The sequence below is a fragment of the Oncorhynchus nerka genome, linkage group LG7 (assembly GCF_034236695.1).
Source record: "Oncorhynchus nerka isolate Pitt River linkage group LG7, Oner_Uvic_2.0, whole genome shotgun sequence".
NCBI lineage: Eukaryota > Metazoa > Chordata > Actinopteri > Salmoniformes > Salmonidae > Oncorhynchus > Oncorhynchus nerka.
The window spans coordinates 72737531-72765413 of record NC_088402.1 but is presented as its reverse complement, the minus strand read 5'-3'; the positions used below and the strand labels follow the sequence as shown (position 1 = coordinate 72765413).

The 27883-nt window shown below is 43.5% G+C and overlaps 2 protein-coding genes across 2 annotated transcripts; one reads left to right on the top strand and one right to left on the bottom strand.

The window, feature by feature from the left end:
- Positions 1-711: 711 nt before the first annotated feature.
- On the top strand, positions 712-18424 carry sema3ga (sema domain, immunoglobulin domain (Ig), short basic domain, secreted, (semaphorin) 3Ga). The gene is made up of 18 exons (XM_029664873.2): positions 712-989; positions 2185-2306; positions 7072-7232; positions 7825-7887; positions 8055-8174; positions 8363-8456; positions 8589-8708; positions 8955-9100; positions 9282-9396; positions 9497-9566; positions 10531-10675; positions 10962-11184; positions 11282-11370; positions 11498-11539; positions 11741-11898; positions 12022-12089; positions 12227-12354; positions 17773-18424. The coding sequence occupies exons 2-18, from the start codon at positions 2204-2206 to the stop codon at positions 18181-18183; spliced, it is 2256 nt and encodes a 751-aa protein (XP_029520733.1). The 5' UTR covers positions 712-989; positions 2185-2203; the 3' UTR covers positions 18184-18424.
- On the bottom strand, positions 18406-27808 carry LOC115132326 (actin nucleation-promoting factor WAS-like). The gene is given in 12 exon segments (XM_029664876.2): positions 18406-19144; positions 19284-19392; positions 19498-19976; positions 19979-20017; positions 20205-20380; positions 20582-20780; positions 22013-22045; positions 22139-22174; positions 24014-24107; positions 24246-24332; positions 24558-24698; positions 27579-27808. Coding segments are annotated over 12 exon segments (1560 nt in total). The 5' UTR covers positions 27687-27808; the 3' UTR covers positions 18406-19085.
- Between the last annotated feature and the right edge of the window lie 75 nt (positions 27809-27883).

Genomic DNA, 27883 nt, shown 5'->3' with positions numbered 1-27883 from the left:
TAGTAATTTCAGGCTTTGAGCTGGTTTGAAAGAGTGAATGTCTTATTTAAATTGCCCCCTACTGGTTACTTTGTGACCGTTGTCGTGAGCCCAGGAGTCGGTCCATCAGGAATTTGAGTAATCTTTAGGACTCTCCTGGCTCTCATGTGGAGCTGAACAGCACTGAAGATATCTTTCACGACACAGCATGGGGCCTCAATTTACTGTGACATCGGAATGACTACAGTATTCATGTAACCTACTGTATATGCACAACCAAGGTGTAGAATACAATAGCCTAGTTAAAGTCTATGGGGGCAATATACCATTTGAAAAAATAGACTGACATGGCCTTTTAATTTCTAAATCACTAATGTATTTTGTCCATGTACTGACATTTTAGAATTAAATGTATTTTCATAATTTTGAATTGAAGTTCATTTCAATTCCCTGTTTACTTTAGCCTAATATACATTGGACAGACGTTTCTTTCTCCTACCAACATCAAGTCGGTTTAAAGTGGGACAAGTTGAGCTTTACCCTTGTACTGTAATGATGACAGAAGTAGGAGGGAGGGAGCAGGAGGAGGAGGGTGAGGAGGAGAGGGGGCAGCCCTCCAAACACCTGCAGTCACAGACCTTCACAGCACAGGACCCTCAGGAGGAGAGGACATATGGACCTACATTAAGCTATTTACTTCTTTTCGGGTGGATGAGGGATATGGGAGTAAGACAACGTTTGTTAGAATGATAATTTTATAATCCTTGATCGGAAATCTATGTTATATTTTTCATGTTGTTTGTGAATAAATCGAGAGAGACGTTAGAAACGGTGTCTCTCTATGATATACAGAGGTATAATTTATTGAACGTTTAAGCATTACATACTTTTCCAAACGCATTTTCGTTGTTTTCGTGTGGGACTTTTCATCTAAGGAATGTAGCGATAACATCTTATTATGTGAGTTACGGGTCTCCTACACCAGCGGGTTAAAAAAGGGAAAAAATAAGGTAGGCTACTTTGGCAAGTTTCTCCATAAACTGTTTCTTAACATCACAAGTATTTGTTTGTTTTTTTAGTCAGTGTGTTGAGGGACCAAAGTAATTACCAAGAACGAGGGGTAGCCTACATATGGAGAGAGCGTCTACTCGCTGTCTTTTCATGTGAGTTCACAGGTAACTGCGATGTTATCAGGAGCCAGTGATCGTCATGGTCATGAAATGCATTCCTGCATAATATGCGCAGTCGACTGTTCATATTTTTTCACCCTCAAACATTTACAAGATTAAAACATTTACAAGGAAAAAAAGTGAGAAAGATTATTGTAAAATTATGTTCACAGGACACAATTTAAACCATAAGTCAAACTTTTGGTCAGTGAGAAAATGGACCATGTCAAATATAATGTTAGGTTTATAATGTTAGAATAAGTGCTTTATAAACCACAGCTTAATAATTATGGCTGGGCACAAATTTCAGCACTCAGGGGAAAATATCTAATTTATTTATAGTCTATGAAGTTCTATTCATGAAGTTTTATGAAGTGCTTCAAATAACTTAATTTAATGTACTCCCTTTTGTATTTTTTTAAATTCTAGCAGATGTAGAAATAGTCTGTGGCCTACTTGATACATTTGGTTAGAAAATATAACTGCATTTCAGGGCTCATCTGAAAAGTACACCTTTTGGGGGAGAATTTAATGGACATTATGGACACAGTTTTTAGTATTCATAATTTATACAAGATGCTCTTCAGCAAAGTACAGATACTACATAATGAATGCTGACATAAAAGTAAAACAGTTACCTGCCAACACCCCCAAACTGTCAGAAAGGGTTTTCAGATGTCAAACTGTTTTTTTTGCCAGCTATTTATTTTGAAATATGCATGAGGGGTGAAATTCAGTACTGGTAATGTACAGTATGTCACAGTATGGCTGTCTAGCTGTCTCCCATGCACTCACTCAGACTCTTACAGGCATTCACACATTGATAAAGAGCTCTCTCTTTCTCCTTTCTTCTCTCTCTCTTTCTCTCTTTCTCTCTCTCTCTTTGACATACACACACACACACACACACACACACACACACACACACACACACACACACACACACACACACACACACACACACACACACACACACACACACACACACACACACACACACACACACACACACTAATGATGTGATGTTCTCTTTCAGATCTTTTTCTGCCTTAGTTATGGCCAAGACAGCAACTCGGACCGTACTCCTCCTGTTGAGTGTATGTGTTTGCATCTCAGGCCTCCAACAGTCTGCTCCAAGGGTACGGCTGTCCTTCAAAGGTGAGCTACCTGACCAGAACACGCTCACAGACACACAGACACACAGACACACAGACACACACAGACAGACAGACAGACAGACAGACAGACAGACAGACAGACAGACAGACAGACACACAGACACACAGACACACAGACACACAGACACACAGACACTGCTCATCTGTCAGCTGGGATGGCTTCCAGGCCAGGTTGGTTCAGTTATTTCTTATTTGGCCTGAGGATTTCAGAAAGTCTTGTGGGTTACTGATTATTAAAGATTATAAACATTTCCTTCATAATCTAAGAATTGGTTATTCGATCTGCTAGACTAGCGGGTGAACACTGCTCGGTGAATAGAAGTTTAGGCATTGTGTTCTAAAGTTATTTCTGTAAGTGTAACCTGGATGAAGGCTTCCATCAAATAATGATGAAAGGTTACAGTGATTACCACATGCTGTCGTCACTCCTCGGTACACACACACACACACACACACACACACACACACACACACACACACACACACACACACACACACACACACACACACACACACACACACACACACACACACACACACACACACACACACACACACACACACACACACACACACACACACACACACACACACACACACACACACTAGCTATCTACCTTTTCATTGCACCACAAGGGGTGACTCACCTGAAAGAACTGTAAATCATAATTATCTGCATGATTCAGGTGTATAGAATTTCTGTTCAGGTATACCACAACATCATGACGGACGTGTTGGGAGCAAGTTGAGTCCCTTACAATCAGAATTATATGTCTGGCCTGAGAATTTGGACTGTCATGATCTCTATTAGTCAGCATGCGATTTGGTGTAGAAGCTTATTATGCCATGAGAAATGAGAATTTGAGTAGTATCTTTAGAATAAAATGATTTAATGTTGACGTATGTGGCTCTAATATAGGTATGAGAAGATCATGTACATTGTGAACATATTGCTGTAAAGCATAAAGGGTCCCAGTTTAATACGAAGTACAACTTATAAAGGCTTTATATGGCATACATAAAGGCTTCATAAGCACTACATAATTGTTTCACAAATCATCTATAAGTGCATGTCATAATCTATAAATGGTGTATAAACATACATAGTGTGTTATGTTACATTTGACAATTCACCCTGAAGTGGGAATGGCTATGTCATCCTTTATACACCATTTAGAGTATGACATATGCTTATAGATGATCTGTGAAAAATGTATGTAGTGCTTATGACGCGTTTATGTATGCTGTATAAAGCCTTTATAAGTGGGACCCTATAAAGATGTTAAAGAAGTCTGTGGTCTTTCAATTGATCCTGCTGATGAAAACTACAGCACTGAGAGTATAAACTGTTTGCTAAATGAGATTAGTGTTGAGGGTCAGATTAGCAAAACATTGTGTTTGTTTTCAGGCTATGGAATTAGCACCCTTAGTTCAAGTATGTATTAGTTTACTTGGTTGCAATGTGGTAGGGAATGTCACAAAAGTTGAGCCCACACACCAATGTTTGCATAATGTTTGCTAAAAGTAAGGGTAAGCCTGGTAATATAACCAAATGGAATTATATTCAATTGCTTTGATACTGTATTGATTTGGATTGCTGTGGATGATATTAGATTTATTATCTGCTTGCTGCAACTGTCCCACAATGACTGCAACCAATCTCTGTTAACACTGTAAAGAGCTCACTGATATTGGTAGTCATTCAAATCCACCACTAGAACACAATAATCTTCTCCTCATTTCCAAGAATAGGCAGAACAGTGGGATGTGATCCCCTGTCCTGTGTTCCTGCCATTCCAAAGATTGATTGTTCATTGTTTGCGATAAGGTTGTGCATTGTTCCATAAGGCATTTTTTTTGTCGGGGAGGGGGGGGGGGGGGCATCTGACTGATTCTGAGAAAGACTGGGACTGTGTGACTGGGACACGGGGACTGGATTTGTTATTTTATTTAACTAGGCAAGTCAGTTAAGAACAAATTCTTATTTTCAATGACGGCCTAGGAACAGTGGGTTAACTGCCTGTTCAGGGGCAGAACGACAGATTTGTACCTTGTCAGCTCGGGGTTTGAACTTGCAACCTTCCGGTTACTAGTCCAACTCTCTAACCACTAGGCTACCCTGCCGCCCCATGATGACTGGGACTGGTGACTGGGACTGGGTGGCTGGGACTGGGACTGGGACTGGGTAAGTGGGACAGAAGGACAGGACCACTGGAGACAGATCAAGATTGTTAATTATACTGAACAAAAATATAAACGCAACATGTAAAGTTGGTCCCATGTTTCATGAGCTGAGATAAAAGGTCCCAGAAATGTTCCATATGCATGAAAAGTTTATTTCTCTCAAATTCTTTGCACAAATTTGTTTACATCCCTGTTAGTGAGCATTTCTCCTTTGCCAAGATAATCACAGGTGTGGCATATCAAGAAGCTGATAAAACAGCATGATCATTACACAGGTGCACCTTGTGCTGGGGACAATAAAAGACCACTCTAAAATGTGCAATTTTGTCACACAACACAATGCCACTGATGTCTCAAGTATTTAGGGAGCGTGCTGACTCCAGGAATGTCCACCAGAGCTGTTGCCGAAGAATTTAATGTTCATTTCTCTACCATAAGCCACCTCCAACGTCGTTTTAGAGAACTTGGGAGTGTGTCCAACCAGCCTCACAACCTCAGACCACTTGCAACCACACCAATCCAGGACCTCCACATCGAGATTATTCACCTGCGGGATTGTCTGAGACCAGCCACCTGGACAGCTGATGAAATTGAGGAGTATTTCTGTCTGTAATAAAGCTCTTTTATGGGGAAAAACTCATTCTGATTAGCTGGGCCTGGCTCCCAAGTGGATGGGACTATGCTCTTCATGTTTCCTGGTTGATGGGAACTGTGTCAGAGGAAGGGACTAAATAAAGGTTATTCCAGTGACCTAGAGTATGGATATGGGTTTTTAAGTTGTCTTCTGCATTATGGAGACAATGATTTAAAGCCTCACTTTTCCTTACTTACACTGAGTGTACCAAACATTAAGAACACTTTTCTAATATTGAGTTGCACCCCTCCTTTTGCCCTCAGAACAACCTAAATTTGTCAGGGCATGGACTCTACAAGGTGTTGAAAGCGTTCCACAGGGATGCTGGTCCATGTTGACGACAAAGCTTCCTACAGTTGTATCAAGTTGGCTAAATGTCCTTTGGTTGGTGGACCATTCTTGATACACACGGGAAACTGTTGAGCCTGAAAAACCCAGCAGCGTTGCAGTTCTTGACACACTCAAACTGGTGCGCCTGGCACCAACTACCATACACTGTTCAAAGGCATTTAAATATTTTGTCTTACCTATTCACTCTCTGAATGGTACCCATACACAGTCCATGTCTCAGTTGTCTCAAGGCTTAAAATGGTTTCTTTAACCTGTCTCCTCCCCTTCATCTACTCTTGAAGTGGATTTAAAAGGTGGCTTCAATAAGGGATCATATCTTTCACCTAGATTCACTTGGTCAGTCTATGTCATGGAAAGAGCAGGTGTTCTTAATGTTTTGTATACTCACTGTACATTACACTAAAATGGTGTGATCTGGACATTTTTCTTATGTCTTTCATGTCTGGAAGTGGTTTACCTGAATCAAATGCGGTATGATGACACATTATGTGTTTGTTTATCAGATAGTGCCAACTGACGTTGTTTATGACGGAGAGGATGAGAGCAGCCATGTAGGGGCCCAGGGGTGTGGCGTTTCTAGTTTTAGCCTAGGCTGTCAGTCCACTTTTCCCCAGTGGATGAAGTGGACGGAGGTTTGCCAGAGATGCTTGTTATCCTGTGCAGATCCGATTGCGCAGCAGCTTATTTTAGCAGCACATTGACTGCATCCTGTTAACAGTATTCAGACAAACAGTCACCTCAAAGGAAGACGGCAGAGCACTTTGATGTAAACACAGATGTCCTTACTCCGGCCAGGCTAAAACAGTATATGTGTACTTCATGCTGATGTTTGTTCACAAACCTATGCCAAATGCCACTTATCATCTGTCCCACATGGGATATCTGTGTTTTGTACCCTACTTAGTAATTACATCATAGCACTTAAAAGTTTGAAAGCTATTTTACATTGGTCAGTTTTATTTCACCTTTATTTATCCAGATACCACCCGTTAAGGTCAAGATACTTATTTTACAAGGGAGACCTGGCCAAGCGGGCAGCTCCAGTAGAAGCAGTCATTATGAGGACCTGATACGGGGAGAGGTGAATGAAGAAGGGACCTGATTTAAAGCATTTACTTAGAGTTCATCTGACTGTGTCCTCAGAGACCTGCAATAACAACCACAAAGTGGCACGGTACATTCAGTCAATGCCACAAACTCAATCAGAAGCTTGAAACACATAAAATATTTAATTCTTAAAAGCTTCTGGAATACGTCCTGAGATGAGCTAAATTGAGCCATTCACACATTTTCTGTTACTTTGACGATGGTGTTAGTCTATGTTCAGTAAGTGCTGCTGAGAGTGAAAAATGAAGCACTTGTAGTCATTATCAGGGAAATGTCATGTGACAGATTCAAAGAAATAAGCAGAAAGAAGTTATGGCTCCCCCTGCTGGATATTACAATTGTACCATTCTCTTGCTACAGAACTTATTTTACATGTGATTTACACTAAGTTTGTGTCTCTGTGTGCGTGTGTCTATGCATGTGTGCGTCTATGCGTGTGTGTGGGCTGGTGGGTCTCTCTCCTCCCCAGAGTTGTTGGACACCAGAGCAGCACGGCCCTTCTCCTTCTCCTTCAACACCAGTGACTACCGCATCCTGCTGATGGATCAGGACCAGGGCCGTCTCTACCTGGGCAGCCGGGAGTACCTGGTGGCCCTGGACATGCACAACGTCAACAAGGAGCCACTCATTGTAAGAAGAACACACATAAACACAACTCTCCTTTATGAAAGTTTAATGTGGTGGTAAATGTGGTAGTTTAATGTGGTAGTAAAATGTGGTAGTTTAATGTGGTAGTAAAATGCGGTAGTTTAATGTGGAAGTAAAATGTGGTAATTTAATGTGGTAGTAAAATGTGGTAGTTTATGTGTAGTTTAATGTGGTAATTTAATGTGGTACTAAAATGTGGTAGTTTAATGTGGTAGTAAAATCTGGTAGTTTAATGTGGTAGAAACATGTGTAGTTTAATGTGGTAGTAAAATGTGGTAGTAAAATATGGTAGTTTCATGTGGAAGTTAAATGTGGTAGTAAAATGTGGTTGTAAAATATGGTAGTTTCATGTGGAAGTTAAATGTGGTAGTTTCATGTGGTAGTTTAATGTGGTAGTAAAATGTGGTAGTTTAATGTGGTAGTACAATGTGGTAGTTTAATGTGGTAGTACAATGTGGTAGTAAAATGTGGTAGTTGAATGTGGTAATTTAATGTGGTAGTAAAGAGACCTCAAGTAAAATGCTATTTTACTGTGTGTGGTATCATTTTTAGCTTTGTGGTCTTTCCCTGACAGATCCATTGGCCAGCCTCTGACAAGAGAAAAGGGGAGTGTCGGATGACAGGAAAAGGAGGACAGGTGAGAATAACTTGTCTTTGTGAAAGACCCCTGGCCTCTCTCCTTACAGGATGAACTAATGATGTCCCACTTTCATGGGTCTATTTCACAGTTTTGAAAGAGATAGCCTTGTTTTTTTTCATTCAACAACAATTGATAACATTCCCATATCTGTGTACACACACCAGGGTGAGTGTGCAAATTTTGTGCGTATGATAGAGCCATGGAACCGTACCCACCTGTACACCTGTGGGACCGGAGCCTACCAACCCATCTGCACCTTCATCAACAGAGGCTGGAAGGCAGAGGTGAAAGGTTCAATATGCCCAAAATCATTCTAAATGACATTCAACTGCAGCATATCTGCAAGCTCCGGTTTACTAAACACTCTAGTACTCAAAACTAGGCCACAGATCTGAGCTCTATTTGTCTATATGCTTTTGTCATTTTATTACATTTGATCCTCATCTGGCTTTTCTGGTCCCTCTCTTTCCAGGATTATGTGTTCAGACTGGTTCCTGGATTTCTAGAATCAGGGAAGGGCAAATGTTCCTACGATCCTTTCCAGGAGAACATTGCTGCTCTTATCAGTACGTTTCACCTCACTTATGAATAAACTTAATAGACTTCCCAAAACCGAAAACAACAGGTCCTCTCACTTTCACTTTTTCCTAACCTCTCCTCTCCACCTCTCCCCTCCTCTCTCTCCTTCTCCTCTGCAGATGGGAATCTGTATGCAGGTGTTCATGTAGACTTCATGGGGACAGACCCAGCCCTCTTCAGGACCATGGGGGGCAGAACAGCAGTCAGGACAGAGCAGTATGACTCCAGGTGGCTCAATGGTGAGTTACTACACCTGAAAAAGAGCACCACTTTGTAAGGATGGACTCCGAAAGAGGTGTTGTTTTATGGTCCTTCTAGCCGGATACATATATAAGAATAATTGGCAAACTGCTGGTAATGAACTCTGAGAACAACTGCACGTTTCTCTTTATTTCATCACTCACACCTCTCTCTCTCTCTCTCTCTCTCTCTCTCTCTCTTTTCTCCCACCCCTCTCTCTCTCTCTCTCTCTCTCTCTCTCTCAGAGCCTGTGTTTATTCAGATTCAACAGATACCTGACAGTGCAGAGAGGAATGATGACAAACTCTACTTCTTCTTCCGGGAGAAGAGTTTGGATGCAGGGGGAGGGTCCAGCCCCAGTGTCCTGGCCAGAGTGGGACGAGTGTGTCTGGTGAGAGTTCAAATGTTCATACTCTCCTCCAGACAGTAACATATTCTGAATGGCAGTCATAGTGGATCATTTATGGCTCAATGCTTAGAGGTAAAAAATATGTATAATACCGTGATACACTTCCCTTAACTCTTTACCTTACCTTTATGTTACTTCCTTTCCTTCTCTTCCCTCATCCCAGGATGACGAAGGGGGTCAGAAGTCCCTGGTCAACAGATGGACCAGCTTCCTGAAAGCCCGCCTCATCTGCTCTGTGATCGGAGACGATGGGGTGGAGACCTCATTTGATGAACTGAGTGAGACAGACCTCAATGAAAGATTTACTAGATCATTAGTTATAATTAGTCTATGGGTCTGAGTCTCTCATCTGCAGGAAGGTAATTTTCTGTCTTCCAGGGGATGTTTTCATCCAGCCCACGCAAGATGAACGCAACCCTGTGATCTATGCCCTGTTCACTACTGCTGGGTAAGGTCACCATTATATCCTTCTTACATCACCTTTTATACTTCCCCTTTCTCCATTCCCCTTCTGTCTATACCCTTCCTGCTGTCACTGCTTCGTGGTTTTGTACTTTCATATAGCAGCTGTAGGTTTACCTCTCTCCCCTTTCTCCATCCCCCTTCTGTCTATATCCTTCCTGCTGTCACTGCTTCGTGGTTTTGTACTTTCATATAGCAGCTGTAGGTTTACCTCTCTCCCCTTTCTCCATCCCCCTTCTGTCTATACCCTTCCTGCTGTCACTGCTTCGTGGTTTTGTACTTTCATATAGCAGCTGTAGGTTTACCTCTCTCCCCTTTCTCCATTCCCCTTCTGTCTATACCCTTCCTGCTGTCACTGCTTCGTGGTTTTGTACTTTCATATAGCAGCTGTAGGTTTAACTCTCTCCCATTTCTCCATCCCCCTTCTGTCTATATCCTTCCTGCTGTCACTGCTTCGTGGTTTTGTACTTTCATATAGCAGCTGTAGGTTTACCTCTCTCCCCTTTCTCCATCCCCCTTCTGTCTATACCCTTCCTGCTGTCACTGCTTCGTGGTTTTGTACTTTCATATAGCAGTTGTAGGTTTACCTCTCTCCCCTTTCTCCATCCCCCTTTCTGTCTATACCCTTCCTGCTGTCACTGCTTCGTGGTTTTGTACTTTCATATAGCAGTTGTAGGTTTACCTCTCTCCCCTTTCTCCATCCCCCTTCTGTCTATATCCTTCCTGTTGTCACTGCTTCGTGGTTTTGTACTTTCATATAGCAGTTGTAGGTTTACCTCTCTCCCCTTTCTCCATCCCCCTTCTGTCTATACCCTTCCTGCTGTCACTGCTTCGTGGTTTTGTACTTTCATATAGCAGCTGTAGGTTTACCTCTCTCCTCTTTCCTCCACTTCCCTGGTTGATGCTTACTGGATTCCTCATTCTCTCTTTCTCCCTTCTTTCTCTCCCAGCTCTGTGTTCAAGGGTTCAGCAGTCTGTGTGTACTCCATGGCTGACATCCGCAACGTCTTCAATGGACCCTTCTCCCACAAACATGGTCATAACTACCAGTGGACCGTTTACACGGGCAAGATTCCCTACCCTCGCCCTGGCACAGTAGGTTTAGACCTGTTACTCACTGCAACCAATCAATACATTACACACAAATTCAAGTGATTCTCACCTCTGTCGATTCATACAATGTATTGCTTTCTCTCTCTCTCTCTCTCTCTCTCTCTCTCTCTCTCTCTCTCTCTCTCTCTTCTTCAGTACACTTCTCCTTCCTCCCCCTCTCTACTCTGTACGCCTCCAGCCATGGCTGACCTTCTTCTGTCAACCCCTTCTCCCTCTCTTTCTCTTTTTGTTACTCAAAAATATACAACCCCTCTCTTACTCCCCCTAGTGTCCAGGAGGAACATTTACTCCAGGTATTCGTACCTCTAAGGACTTCTCAGACGAGGCAGTGAACTTTATGCGAGCCCATCCCCTCATGTACCACCCTGTGTACCCTATCCACCGTCGCCCCCTGGTGGTGAGGACTGGTGTGGACTACCGCTTCACAGCCCTGGTGGTGGACCAGGTGGACGCCGTAGACGGCCGATACGAGGTGCTCTTCCTGGGCACAGGTGAGAGGCTCTCCGTCCCAGGGCAATTGGCTGACTGAAGGACTTCATTGCTTGTTCGAATTTCACATTTTGTATTTTGTCCAAATTCTTGTTCCAGATCGTGGCACTGTCCAAAAGGTCATAGTTTTACCTAAGGACCCGAGCACCATGGAGGAGCTCACCCTGGAGGAAGTGGAGGTTTTCAGGGTATGCCTATAATGATTATCCAAATATTGTTTAAGTTATAGCAAAAGTCTCCAACCACTGTCCTTGGACATTCATTCAATGGTTGTGCTCTGTAGATCCTGATGTGAGACATTACATTTAATTACAGACACATGCTGCTGTCAAAACAATGAAGATATCATCTAAAAGGGTAATCTGAACTCTTGATTTCCTTTTATTTGTACCGTTTTGTCGGGGTTAGATCAGCTTTACTATTGCAGATAGATTGTGGCTTCTATCAACGTAAATGTCTGCCTCATTTCCAATCCCCCAAACTCTCTCTTTGTTAATAAACAGGAAATACTAGAGAGATATTGTTGATACTGACCTCTTGTTTTCATTGTCATTATAGCAACAGCTGTATGTGTCATCAGAGGCGGGGCTAACTCAGGTGTCTCTCCACCGCTGTGGGGTGTACGGGAGGGCCTGCTCCGACTGCTGTCTGGCACGGGACCCTTACTGCGCCTGGGATGGGGAGAGCTGCTCTGCTTTCACCCCCGCCACCAAGAGGTCAGGACCACAACACACACCACAACACGTCATCTAGCATCAGTGGAAGGGGTGTCATGATACATTATAAGTCTTCTTTACTGTGTCTGTACTTGAACCCTGCTCTCTCTCTCTGTTACCCAGGAGGAGCCGAAGGCAGGATGTGAAACATGGGGATCCACTGCGACAGTGCAGAGGCTTCAATGCCAAAGGTTTGTCAAGACACTTTCATCTTCAGAATTCAGAGTGACACACATTCAAATCATGTAATAATTTTAAAAATGTGCAAGGAACTGGCATTTAAAATAATCTCCCTCCTCCCTCCTCTGAACAACTTCCCCTCCTTCAGTGGAAAAGCGTCTGAGAGAGACAGTCCAATTTGGTGTGGAGGGGAGCAGTACATTTCTGGAGTGTCAGTCTCGTTCTCCTCAGGCCACAGTCAAGTGGCTCTATCAAAGGGGAGGAAGAAGGAAAGTGGTAAGGAAGAACATACAGGTTTCTATTTCTTCTCTTTGAAAAGCAACCAGTATTATTCAAATACCAAATTCAGATCACATTTACACTGAGTATACTAAACATTAGGAACACCTTCGTAATATTGAGATGCACCACCGCCACCCCATTTCAACAGTTATGTTAAGTTGGCTGGATGTCTTTTGGTTGGTTGGTGGTCCATTCTTGAAACCCACAGGAAACTGTAGAGTGTGAAAAACCCAGCAGTGTTGCAGTTGCAGACAATTGTGACATGGATTGTGTATGTGTGCCATTCAGAGGATGAATGGGTAAGACAAAATATTTAAGTGCCTTGAAATGGGGTATGCTAGTAGGTGCCAGGCGCAACAGTTTGAGTGTGTCAAGAACTGCAACGCTGCCAGGTTTTTCACGCTCAACAGGACTCTACAAAGTGTCAAAAACTTTCCACAGGGATGCTGGCCCATGTCCACAGTTGTGTCAAGTTGACTGGATGTCCTTTGGGTGGTGGACCATTCCTGATACACACGGGAAACTGTTGAGCCTGAAAAATCCAGCAGTGTTGCAATTCTTGACACAAACTTGTGTGCCTGGCACCTACCGCACCCCATTTAAAGGGACTTAAATATTTTGTCTTACCCATTCACCCTCTGAATGGCACCCATACACAATCCATGTCTCAATGCTTAAAAATCCTTTAACCTGTCTCCTCCCCTTCATCTAAACTGTGGATTTAACAGATTTAAGTGACATCGATAAGGGATCATAGCTTTTCTCTGGATTCCTCTGGACAGTCTGTCATGGAAAGAGCAGGTGTTCTTAATGTTTGTACACTCAGTGTATATTGTAAGCTATTTTTTTTGGGGGAAATTATATTATTTTGTACTAATATAATTGCTCACAGAGAGAGATTTTTTTTCTCTCAAAAAGATATGGGTCAAAACTTTTGCCACCCCTGTTTTCAATATCTTTCAATACCTCACCTCTTGAGGATAACTGCACTGAGATGTTTTTCAAAATGTTATGAGACTGGAGGGATCAAAGATGGATCTTAGATATTAGACCATTCGTTCATACAGAATCTTTCTAGATCCTTGATATCCGTTGTCTGCTCCTATGGACTGTGTGTTTTAAGAATGGTTCACCAGCCAAAGGACATCCTGCCAACTTGACACAACTGTGGGCAGTGGTGGAAAAAGTACCCAATGGTCATACTTCACTAAAAGTAAAGATGCCTTCATAGAAAATGACTCAAGTAAAATTGAAAGTCGCCCAGTAAAATACTACTTGAGCAAAAGTATCAAAAGTATTTGGTTTTAAGTATCAAAAGTAAATGTAATTGCTAAAATATACTTAAGTTTCAAAAGTAAAAGTATAAATCGTTTAAAATTCCCTATATTAAGCAAACCAGACTGCACCATTTGATTGTTTTTAATTTAATTTACAGAGAGCCATGGGCACACTCAGACATCCTTTACCAACGATGCATGTGTTTAGTGAGTCCGCCAGATCAGAGGCAGTAAGGATGACATGGGATGTTCTCTTGATAAGTGTGTGAATTGGACCATTTTCCTGTCCTGCTAAGCATTCAAAATGTAACGATTAAAAGTTGTAAAAAATATAAATAGTAATGTAAAGTACTGTACAGATACCCCAATAAACTACTTAAGTAGTACTTTCAAGTATTTTTAGTTAAGTACACAACTGACTGTGGGAAGCATTGGAGTCAACATGGACCAGCATCCCTGTGGAACGCTTTCGACACCTTGTAGAGATCATGCCCCGATTAATTGAGTTTGTTCTGAAGGCAAAAGGGAGGTGCAACTCAATATCATAACACTCTCTCCCCCTCACTACCATAACACTCTCTCCCCCTCACTACCATAACACTCTCTCTACCTCACTACCATAACACTCTCTCTCCTCCTCACTACCACTCTCTCCCCCTCACTACCATAACACTATTTCTCCCCCCTCACTACCATAACACTCCCTCTCCCTCACTCTCTCCCTCACTATCATAACACACTCTCTCTCTCTCACTACCATAACACTCTCTCTACCTCACTCTCTCCCATAACACTATTTCTCCCCCTCACTACCATAACACTCCCTCTCCCTCACTCTATAACTCTCCCCCCTCACTACTCACTACTACCATAACACTCTCTCTCCCTCATGACCATAACACTCTCTCCCCCTCATGACCATAACACTCTCTCTCCCCCTCACTACTAACACTACACATACCACCATAACACTCTCTCTCCTCACTCCACTACTCACTACTATAACACTCTCTCCCCCTCATGACCATAACACTCTCTCCCCCTCACCACCATAACACTCTCTCCCTCACTACAACACTCTCCCTGCCACTCACTACCATAACACTCTCTCCCCCTCACTACCATAACACTCTCTCCCCCTCATTACCATAACACTATGACCATAACACTCTCTCCCCCTCACTACTATAACACTCTCTCCCCCTCACTACCATAACACTCTCTCTCCCCCTCATGACCATAACACTCTCTCTCCCCTCACTACCATAACACTCTCTCCCGCTCCCCCACTCTCTCCCACTCACCATAACACTCTCCTCACTACCATAACACTCTCTCCCCTCACTACCATAAAACTCTTTCCCGCTCACTACCATAACACTCTCTCCCCCTCACCACCATAACACTCTCTCTCCCCCTCACTACCATAACACTCTCTCCCCGCTCACTAACATAACACTCTCTCCCACTCACTACCATAACACTCTCTCCCCTCCCACTCCTCTCCCCTCACCATAACATACCATAACACTCTCTCCCCTCACTACCATAACACTCTCTCCCCTCACCATAACACTCTCTCCCCTCACTACCATAACACTACTACCATAACACTCTCCCTCACTACCACTCTCTCCCCTCACTACCATAACACTCTCTCCCTCACTACATAACACTCTCTCCCGACTACCATAACACTCTCTCCCCCTCACCATAACCTCTCTCCCCCCTCACTAATAACACTCTCTCCGCTCACTACCATAACACTCTCTCCCTCACTACCATAACACTACTACCATAACACTCTCCCCCGCTCACTACCATAACACTCTCTCCCCCTCACTACCATAACACTCTCTCCCTCACTACCATAACACTCTCTCCCACTCACTACCATAACACTCTCTCACTACCATAACACTCTCTCCCTCACTACCATAACACTCTCTCTCTCCCCCATAACACTCTCTCCCCTCACCATAACACTCCCTCTCACTACCATAACACTCTCATCACTACCATAACACTCTCTCCCCCTCACTACCATAACCATAACACTCTCTCCCCTCCCATAACACTCTCTCCCCCTCACCACCATAACACTCTCTCTCCTCACTACCATCACTCTCTCCCCCTCATACCATAACACTCTCTCTCCCCCTCACTACCATAACACTCTCTCCCCCTCACTACCATAACACTCTCTCCCCACTACCATAACACTCTCTCTACCATAACAAACACTCTCTCCCCTCACCACCATAACACTCTCTCCCTCATTACCATAACACTCTCTCTCCCCTCACTACCATAACACTCTCTCCCCCTCACTACCATAACACTCTCTCCCGCTCCATAACACTCTCCCCTCACTACCATAACACTCATCTCCCATAACACTCTCTCTCCCCCTCACTACCATAACACCATAACACTCTCTCCCCTCACTAACACTCTCTCCCCCCTCACTACATAACACTCTCTCCCCCTCACTACCATAACACTCTCTCCCCCTCACTACTATACCATAACTCTCTCTCCCTCACTACCATAACACTCTCTCCCCTCACTACCATAACACTCTCTCCCCCCTCACTACCATAACACTCTCTCCCCCTCACCATAACACTCTCTCCCCCTCACTACCATAACACTCTCTCCCTCACTACCATAACACTCTCTCCCACTCACTACCATAACATTCTCTCCCCCTCACTACCACAAAACTCTCTCTACCTCACTACCTTAACACTCTCCCTGCCACTCACTACTATAACACTCTCTCCCCCTCATGACCATAACACTCTCTCTCCCTCATTACCATAACACTCTCTCTCTCCCTCATGACCATAACACTCTCTCTCCCTCACTACCATAACACTCTCTCTCCTCACTACCATAACACTCTCTCCCACTACCATAACACTCTCTCCCCCTCACTACCATAACATTCTCTCCCCCTCACTACCATAACACTCTCTCTCACCCATCACTACCATAACACTCTCCCTGCCACACTCACTACTAACACTAACATAACTCTCTCCCCCTCATGATAAAACCACTAACACTCTCTCCCACTACATAACACTCTCTCTCCTCACTACATAACATTCTCTCCCCTCACTACCATAACATTCTCTCCCCTCACTACCTCTCTCTACCTCACTACCTTAACACTCTCCCTGCCACTACTATAACACTCTCTCCCCTCACCATAACACTCTCTCTCCCCCACTACAACTACCATAACACTCTCTCCCTCCTACCATAACACTCACTACCATAACACTACCATAACATCTCTCCCCTCACTACCATAACACTCCCTCTCCCTCACTACCATAACACTCTCCCTGCCACACTACTCACTCTCTCCCCTCACCACCATAACTACTAACATCTCTCCCTCATTACCATAACACTCTCTCTCTCACTACAACACTGACCATAACACTCTCTCTCCCCCTCACTACCATAACACTCTCTCCCCCTCACTACCATAACACTCTCTCCCCTCACTACCATAACACTCCCTCTCCTCACTACCTCTCTCCCCCCTCACTAACATAACACTCTCTCCCCCCTCACTACCATAACACTCTCTCTCCCCTCACTACCATAACACTCTCTCCCCCCCCCTCACTACCATAACACTCTCTCTCCCTCACTACCATAACACTCTCTCCCCTCACACTAACACTCTCTCCCCTCACTACCATAACACTCTCTCCCCCTCACTACCATAACACTCTCTCCCCCTCACTACCATAAAATAACACTCTCTCTCCCTCACTACCATAACACTCTCTCCCTACCATCACTACCATAAACACTCTCTCTCCTCACTACCATAACACTCTCTCCCACTCACTACCATAACATTCTCTCCCCCATCACTACCACTACCAAACTCTCTCTCCCTCACTACCATAACACTCTCTCTCCCTCACTACCATAACACTCTCTCACTACCCCATCACTACCACAAAACTAACTACTAACTTACCCCCTCACTACCATAACACTCACTCTCCCCACTCCATAACTACTATAACACTCTCTCCTCCTCACTACCATAACACTCTCTCTCCCCCTCACTACCATAACACTCTCTCTCCCCCCTACCCCTCAGCTCAACCGGGACAGAGAGTATCTGAAGACACCCCAGGGAATCCTTCTGAAGTCTCTCAGCCAATCAGACGCTGGTCTGTACCATTGCCTGTCCACGGAGAACAACTTCAAACACACGGTGGCCCGTGTGGCGCTGCGCATCCTGGACCGAGACATCGTGGTGGCCCTCACCTCCCCTGACGATGACCCCATGACCTCCAACAGCCCTCCCAATGGGCGGGGGGGACAACATGACGCTCAGCAGCCGAAGCACCCCCCAACCCTCCCTCTCACAGACACCACATCCCAGCCAGAAATCAAGTTGATCCACCAGTACTGTCAGTCTTACTGGGAGCAGCTAGGGCTCAAGCAGCAGAAGCCCAAACGCACCTCCAGGAGACACACAGAGAGCCAGGAAACCCAAGGCAGATAGAGGACTGGACTTCTCCAACACTAGCCAGCCAGAAGACTCCACATGATAGACTAGAGATCCATGTTTGACACCAAACATGAGCTTTGTCTCCCTTTGTATGGTGGTGGTGACACCCTCACACACCCCAGTATCTCAGTATAGAAATGTAATATATTGATATGTGTATATATCATATGATAATAATAGATCCGTGGTTTATTCATGTATAATAATTAAAAAGCGTTTGTCTTTGCATTCTTTATTCAGTTTGGAAATGTGTACATCTTATTGTTCAACATTGAGAGATAGTAATTGTATGGTATGATGTATGTATTTGTCTACTAAAACCATTTGTGATGGTGTAATTGTGGTGACTCTTGCGCTCTCTAACGCCTTTGTGACCTATGTTTGTTTATATTTGCACAAAACACACAATATCTACATGTAGAAGATTAGGACGGGAAATCATATGTGTGCATAATATTAGTTTTAATACTACATTCCAGTAATATCAGATATTTGAATGGGAACAGGTAGAAAGAAGACTGTGTGTAGAAGACCTCACCATCTTTTATAATGATATTGAGCAACATACTGTAATGTAATGTACATACTCAGCATGAGTCCTACACTGGAAACGTTCAAACGACAGATATAAAAAGATATGTTATCCCATCTAACCTTCTCTGTCCTACGTTCTGTTGATTTATTTAACCTTTGGGCCTTTCACACAATCCTTATCTGTAGCATTCTTCAGGTGTACATTTTCCATTGTTCCAGCATTCACGGTAAGATAAAAATCTGCGGTAGAGCATGGATCTTCAGCGCTGCAGACTTAATCTAGGCCTAAATCTAACTGGATCAACCTAACTTTGAAGTCCATGGTTACAGAGTGGAAAATTATACAGTACGGAATGCACTTATCAGTCGTCCCATTCATCATCATCTTCATCATCATACCCTCCTTCTTCATCACCTTCATCTGAAACAGAAGAGAGGAATGAATATCTGTTATGCAGAGATTAATTTTAAGATTCAAGAGGACAAGCCACAATGCATTTGTTTTAATTTACACATTTGTAGAATGAATGAATGAAAGATTAGGATGAGAAGGTGCTCACCAGAGGAGTGAATGACTTTACTCCTCTTCTGCATGACCATCATCAGAGCTCCTACGATACCCTCTGAGTCTTCCTGGGCAGGCGGAGGTGGCTCAGGACTGTCTGTGACCTGGGACACACAAAAGGTCAAAGGTCAATGATAATGTAAACTGAAATATGTAGACTTAAATCTCACTGACAAAGACAATTTTGTATTTGAACAAGTTGGGTTTACGTTTTTGAGCTTCCTTCCCAGGCGGATCTGATCCAGCAGAGCTCCTCTTCCACCTCCACCTTCATCTCCACCTCCACCTCCACCTGAAGATGCAGGAGCAGGTGGTGGGGGACCTTTACAGGCGGGAGGAGGAAAGTCTCCAGAGCTCTGGGCTGGGGGAGGCGGGGGAGGAGGAGGTGCTGGGCCTCCTCGACTGGGGGTGGATGGAGCAGGAGGAGGATGTGCAGGCATGGAGAGATGGTGACCAGGGGGAGGGGGAGGTGGAAGAGAACTATGGGACACAGAGGGTGGAGGTGGTGGGAGTCCACCTCGGCCGCCTAACGGGGGTGGAGGTGGCAAGGCTCCACGTGAAGGAGGGGGCTGGGAGGGGGGCGGGCCACGCCCTGGCTGTCCTGGGACAGGGGGCAGGGGGCCAGAGCGACCTCCCCGTGGAGGAGGAGGGGCAGGAGGGGAGGAACAGCTCCCTGGTACTGGGGGAGAGGACCCTGCCTACCAGGCGGAGGGTGAGGAGGCCCAGGACCTATATGAAATGGGATGACAAAACAGCAACATTTTGGATTACAAAAATAGTTTGATTTACATTTAGTAATAAAATTATATAACAGAGTACACCAGAACAGTAGCCTACAGTGAAGTACAATTCAATACATCCACTGAAGTGATGATGAACTTCAGACCAGTAGACAGACACTCAGAATGACACTCACCAGTGTTCATGGCCTTTTTGACTGCCTCCATGCCGCCTGAGTTCTCAATGACTTGTTGGATGAGTTGGGAGGTCTCCTCATCCTTCAACTCAGCCTCACTGATCCCAGCACAGGACAGCAGCTTCTTCAGATCAGGGTCCAGGTTGTTGGGGTCCCAGCCCACATGACTCACATGTCTGAGGAGGGGAGGAGAGAGAGGAAGAGGAAAATGCACCTGAATGAGTGGCACACTTGGATACAATCCTGGATTTGTAAATTAAGCAAATTGAGGACAAACAATTTTATGACAAGTTTTTATTTAGTTAAATGTGTTGTGATAGATTATGAAGGCTTTAGTTAACTGCCTGCTTATATGTGTGCAGTTAGTATCCACTCACTTGAACCCACTGGGTGCTCCAATGTCTGCTTTGGAGAGTTTACTGCTCTTCTTCTTGTCCTTTTTCTTGTCCTTCTTTCCCTTACTGACAAAGGCAGGGGCAGGTACAGGTGTGACGGAGCGGTAGCGTGAAGCCTGGATGTCTGGGTTCTGGATGTCCATGGTGACCATGGAGGGAGAAGTGGGACTGCCAGGTCCTGCTTTACAATGGAAGTGTCCATGTATAAGTCACACTATATGTCTCTCTTGGGTAAAGATATATTGTCAGAGATGTGTAGTGTATATGTTTACAGTTTAGATATTGGGTCAGTTAGTTATTGTGCCTGAGGTAGATATATACTACTGTTCAACAGTTTGGGGTCACTTAGAAATGTATTTTTCTATTAAAGAAAAGCAAATTTTTTTGTCCATTAAAATAACATAAAATTGATCAGAAATACAGTGTAGACATTGTTAATGTTGTAAATGACTATTGTAGCTGGAAACAGCAGATTTTTTATGGAATATCTACATAGGCGTACAGAGGCCCATTATCAGCAACCATCACTCCTGTGTTCCAATGGCACGTTGTGTTAGCTAATCCAAGTTTATCATTTTAAAAGGCGAATTGATTACTAGAAAACACTTTTGCAATTATGTTAACACAGCTGAAAACTGTTGTGCTGATTAACGAAGCAATAAAACTTGCCTTCTTTAGACGAGTTGAGTATCTGGAGCATCAGCATTTGTGGGTTCGATTACGGCTCAAAATGGACAGAAACAAAGACCTTTCTTCTGAAACTCGTCAGTCTATTCTTGAAATGAAGGCGATTCCAAATTGCCAAGAAACTGAAAATCTCAAACAATGCTGTGTACTTCTCCCTTCACAGAACAGCGCAAACTGGCCCTAACCAGAATAGAAAGAGGAGTGGGAGGCCCCGGTGCACAACTGAGCAAGAGGACAAGTGCATTAGAGTGTCTAGTTTGAGAAACAGACACCTCACAAGTCCTCAACTGGCAGCTTCGTTAAATAGTACCCACAGCTACAATAGTCATTTACAACATTAACAATGTCTACACTGTATTTCTGATCAATTTTATGTTATTTTAATGGACAAAAAATGTGCTTTTCTTAAAAAAAAAAAAAGAGATTTCTAAGTGACCCCAAACTTTTGAACGGTATATATTTAGTCATTTTTCTATTGAACCTTTATTTAAGTCAGTTAAGATCAAATTATTATTCACAATGACGGCTTACACCAGCCAAACCCTAACCAGGACAAGGCAATTGTGCGCTGCACTATGGGACTCCCGATCACGGCCAGTTGTGATACAGGCTGGGAACGAACCACGATCTGTAGTGACGCCTCTAGCACTGCGATACAGTGTGTTAGACCGCTGCACCACTTGGGAGGCCAGGTATAACACATTCAATGGAATGAGGGATACTCACCTTTACCAGGAAGTGGAGGTCGTCCCCCTCCGTCTGTAAGTAAAACACACAGAATTAGTTCAGGGAGAATACAAGGGTTATTTTGGGATTACTTCAGATAAAGGCCTCAGTGTAACTCAGTCTTACCACTGGAAGGCAGGGGGCGATGTTTCTTCTCTGACACTGTGAGAGGGAAGGAAGGAGGAACAAGAGGATGCCAGTTGAGCTCATACCTACACATCTTCACCACAACCTTTACTTTGAAATGCCACAGCTACCCTCCATGGAACCACACATTACAATATCTGTTATGTTTTCCAGTGTCAGAGATATATTAGTTCAAATACAGTGCATTAGGAAAGTATTCAGACCCCTTCACTTTTTCCACATTTTGTTATGTTACAGCCTTATTCTAAAATTGATGAAATACTTTTTTTCTCTCATCAATCTGCACACAATACCCCATAATGACAAAGTGAAAACAGGTTTTTTGAAATTGAGCTCAGGTGCATCCTGTTTCCATTGATCATCCTTGAGATGTTTCTACAACTTGATTGGAGTCCACCTGTGGTAAATTCAATTGATTAGACATAATTTGAAAAGGCACACACCTGTCTATATAAGGTCCTACAGTTGACAGTGCATGTCAGAGCAGAAACCAAGCCATGAGGTCGAATTAATTGTCTATAGAGCTCTGAGACAGGACTGTGTTGAGGCACAGATCTGGGGAAGGGTACCAAAACATTTCTGCAGCATTGAAGGTCCCCAAGAACACAGTGGCCTCCATCATTATTAAATGGAAGAAGTTTGGAATCATCAAGACTCTTCCTAGAGCTGGCCGCCCGGCCAAACTGAGCAATCGGGGGAGAAAGCCCTTGGTCAGCGAGGTGACCAAGAACCCGATGGTCACTCTGACAGAGCTCCAGAGCTCTTCTGTAGAGATGGGAGAACCTTCCAGAAAGACAACCATCTCTAAAGCACTCCACCAATCAGGCCTTTATGATAGAGTGGCCAGACGGAAGGCACGTGACAGCCACTTGGAGTTTGCCAAAAGGCACCTGAAGGACTCTTAGACCATGAAAAACAAGATTCTCTAGTCTGATGAAACCAAGATTGAACTCTTTGGCCTGAATGCCAAGCGTCACGTCTGGAGGAAACCCGGCACCGCTCATCACTTGGCCAATACCATCCCTACGGTGAAGCATGGTTGTGGTAGCATCATGCTGTGGGAATGTTTTTCAGCGACAGGGACTGGGAGACTAGGATCAAGGGAATAATAAAAAGAGCAAAGTACAGAGAGATCCTTGATGAATACCTGTTCCAGAGCGCTCAGGACCTCAGACTGGGGTGAAGGTTCACCTTCCAACAGGACAACGACCCTAATCACACAGCCAAGACAATGCAGGAGTGGCTTCGGGACAAGTCTCTGAATGTCCTTGTGTAGCCCAGCCAGAGCATGAAAATGGAGAGACCTGAAAATAGCTGTGCAGTGACACTCCCCATCCAACCTGACAGAGCTTGAGAGGATCTGCAGACAGTAATGGGAGAAACTCCCCAAATACAGGTGTGCCAAGCTTGTAGCGTCATACCCAATAAGACTCAGGACTGTAATCGCTGCCAAAGGTGCTTCAAAAAAGTACTGAGTGAAGGGTCTGAATACTTGTGTAAATGTATATTTCATTATTTTCTAAAAAACAGTTTTTGCATTGTCACTATGGGGTGTAGGTCTATGAGGATGTAGGTCTAAATACTTCCTGAATGCACTGTATGACTCAAATACAAACATCACCCCACTGGGCACACACTGGTTGAATCAACGTTGTTCACACATCATTTCAATGAAATTACATTGAACCAATATGGACTAGACGTTGAATTGACGTCTGTGCCCAGTGGGACAGTTCACCAGTAGCCAACATGGAGAACATAGTAGCCTAATATACAGTCTGATGTCATGTCAATCCTATACCAAAAAACTCAACACAATTTTCTGTCTTTGATTCTATAACAAATGACCCTGACCTTGACGGTTTCTCTGGTTGATCTTCTCATCAACTGCACTAAGGAAGGTTTCAGCCTCCTGTTCATCTGCAAAGTTCAGCCCCACTTGGCAGTCCTGCATTGGATTGGAGAGAAACATTTGGATAGGCTCATGAAAAGACAAAAGTAAAATCACTCATCTTAGGATTTACAGTCAAGCCATCATCATGAGTATCCAGGGCATATTAATGTAGAGGAAGATACGCTTGCTTACATCTGCAGCGAAGGTATGGAAGAATGGCCGGGCACAGTGATAGACCATTTGGTTATAGAGCTCCTGCTCCCAGATCAGCTGTCCTTTCTGGGAAAAGCCAACTGTTAATATACCTGAAAGGCCAACACTTCTTCAACTCATATCTTCATGGGAAACTTTTCAACAGTGGATCAACAAATGGTCCTTTTCTAGGCTGGGTTACTGTATATGCACTTTGTGACGTCTGTTGATGTAAAAATGGCTTTAGAACTACATTTGATTGATTGATGAATATTTTCCATCATTGTGACTGACAGTGTATGTTCCTGTTACCTTGACATCGAAGAGGCGTATGAAGTAGGAACGGCGATGGTTGTCCTTGACGAAGCAGGCCACCCCAGTTTGCTGCAGGCTCCAGCAGGTGGGACTGTGGGGCAGGGCCATGTACAGCTGTGCTACGGTAGTGGACAGGGACTACACACACACACACACACGCGCAGGATATTTAATTATACTGAACATAAATATAAACGCAACATGCAACAATTTCAGAGATTTTACTGAGTTACAGTTCATATAGGGAAATCAAGTCAATTGAAATAAATTCATTAGGTCCTAATCTGTGGATTTCACAGGACTGGGAATACAGGTATGCATCTGTTGGTCATAGATACCGTGGATCAGAAAACCAGTCAGTATCTGAAGTGACCACAATTTGCCTCATGCAGAGTGATACATCTCCACATAGAGATGATCAGGCTGTTGATTGTGGCCTGTGGAATGAAGTCGCTCTGGATAAGAGCGTCTGCTAAATGACTTAAATGTAAATGTAAATGTAATGTTGTCCCACTCCTCTTCAATGGCTGTGTGCGAAGTTGCTGGATATTGGCGGAACTACAACATGCTGTTATACACGTTGATCCAGAGCATCCCAAACATGCTCAATGGAGGACATGTCTGTTGAGTATGCAGGCCATGGATGACCTGGGACATTTTCAGCTTCCAGGAATTGTGTACAGATTCTTGCGACGTGGAGCTGTGCATTATCATGCCGAAACATGAGGTGATGGCGGCGGATGAATGGCACGACAATAGGCCTCAGGATCTCGTCACGGTATCTCTGTGCATTCAAATTGCCATTGATAAAATGCATTGTGTTTGTTGTCCGTAGCTTATGCCTGCTCATACCGTAACCCCACCGCCACCATGGGGCACTCTGTTCACAACGTTGACATCAGCAAACCGCTTGCCCTCACAATGCCATACACGCGGTTGGATGTACTGTGTAATAATCAGCTTCTTGATATGCCATTCCTGTCAGGTGGATGGATTATCTTGGCAAAGTAGAAATGCTCACCAACGGATGTAAACAAAAATGCAAAAAAATTTTTTTGAAGGAAATACATTTTTGTGCATATGGAACATTTCTGGGAACTTTTATTTCAGTTCATGAAAAATGGGACCAACACTTGACAGGTGGCTTTTATATTTTTGTTCAGTATAGTTTATATGTATGTTGGCTCTAGATAAGTGCACATCAGAAAAGTGCAAACTCTATTCAAGTGAATTCAAATACATACTTGTTCTACTTACTGTAGTGTGTGTGTGTGTGTGTGCTCAGGTTAAGTTCAAACATTTAGGACAATCGGAAGTCTTTATCCGGAATGGACTGTACCAGTCCAACAGAAAGTGTCTGCCATCTGTCAGACCTAAGTTACCTGTGATGAGTGCTTTAAGCAGCAGGTACTCAGTGGTTTGGAAAGTTCTTGAGTAGTTTTCATAGCAAAGACCTGTCCCCAATAATGACATCACATTCTCTGTGGTAGGAATAATATTTTGTTAGACTTGTCAACTACCACTGCAGGCATCAATAAGGGATCATAGCTTTCACCTGGTCAGTCTGTCATGGAGAAGGTGTTCTCAGTGGTGGAAAAAGGACCCAATTTTCATACTTGAGTAAAAGTAAAATACTGAAAATGACTCAAGTAAAAGTGAAAGTCCCCGAGTGAAATACTACTTGAGTAGAAGTCTAAAAGTATTTGGTTTTAAATGTACTTAAGTCTCATAAGTAAAAGTATAAATGATTTAAAATGTCTTATTTTAAGCAAAACAGATGACAACGATTTCACGTTTTTTACATTTACAGATAGTCAGGGGCACAGTTCAACACTGAGACACAATTAACAAACAAAGCATTTGTGTTTAATGAGACTGCCAGATCAGAGGCAGTAGGGATGACCGGGGATGTTCTCTTGATAAGTGTGTGAATTAGACAATTTTCCTGTCCAGCTAAGCATTCCAAATGTAATGAGTACTTTTGGGTGTCAGGGAAAACGTAAGGAGTAAAAAGTACATTAATTTATTTTGTTAAAAGTAAAAGTAAAAGTTGTCAAAAATATAAATAGTAAAGTAAAATACAGATACCCATAAAAGCTACTTAAGTAGTACTTAAAAGTATTTTTACTTTTAACTCTCAAGTGGCGCAGTGGTCTAAGGCACTGCATCTCAGTGATAGAGGTGTCACTACAGACATCCTGGCTTGAATCCAGGCTGTATCACACCTGGTCATGATTGGGAGTCCCTTAGTGTGGTGCACAATTGGCCCAGCGTTGGCTGGTGTAGGCCATCAGTGTAAATAAGAGTTTTGTTCTTAACTGACTTGTCTAGTTAAATACAGGTAAAAATGAAACACTTTACACCACTGGGTGTTCTTAATGTTTTGTACACTGAGTGTACAAACTGCTGCCTCTAATTCTGTTACCAGAGGAAGTGGTTTACACCACAATTTCCTGTCATTCACTCATGCCCGTTTAAAAGTCAATGTGTAGAGACTCTTGGTGTACATGCAAAATGTTTAATAGTTTGAATTTCTAACAATAGATATTACTTTTAAAGTTGCCAAATATCTAGATGACATCTAATGAAATTGCCATGCACTAAATAAAACACATCAGAGCCACAGTTGAAGGGGTTAATTCAGTCATTTATATAAAAGTGAAACAATAATGATGAGACTGAAGCAGTGGCAACCATAAATTTGCCCAATCATATCTTACTGTATACATGGACCTTGTTAATAAAAGGCTATATTTAAAACACGGAATATGCCAGAATAACCTTTATTTATTTGTTTGCTATTTAACACTTAGACATGTGCTACTACCGCACCAACCTGCCTAAAATACACCTACATACCAAATAGCCACACACCATCCAACCAGGTCTCCTCCATGCCAAACATCAACCAGATAGTTTCCTACATAGGCCTACCAAGTACCTACCATCCAAACACCAAGTCTCCTAGTCTACATACCAACCATCCCCTCCCCTCCCTCATTCCCAGGAAAGACTTACAGCACACCTCCTCCCCAGCAGGTCTTCCAGCCTCTCATTCTCCTGTGGGCTCAGCAGAGAGCTGGGACTGTACTCCTGAACTCCTTTAGACTTAGATCCCCGACTCATAGTCCCCTCTCAGAATATCTACTTCGTATCAAAACTGAGCTGAGCATTGACGTGCCTCTGTCCTCTTCCTCAAACAGGCACTGACTGTTAGAATAACAAGTTGAAATGGTGCAGATGGTTTCTCTTCTGCCTTCTACAATGTGTTACATGCACACCAAGATTCAGAGCAGGAAATGGACAACCACAATTTTTTTCCC

Coding starts and splice junctions, on each gene's coding strand:
- sema3ga (XM_029664873.2), top strand. CDS start 2,204: ATGGCCAAGACAGCAACTCGGACCGTACTCCTCCTGTTGAGTGTATGT. Junction 8,709..8,954: donor TGACTCCAGGTGGCTCAATG/GTGAGTTACTAC, acceptor TCTCTCTCTCAG/AGCCTGTGTTTATTCAGATT. Junction 12,355..17,772: donor GGGGAGGAAGAAGGAAAGTG/GTAAGGAAGAAC, acceptor CCTACCCCTCAG/CTCAACCGGGACAGAGAGTA.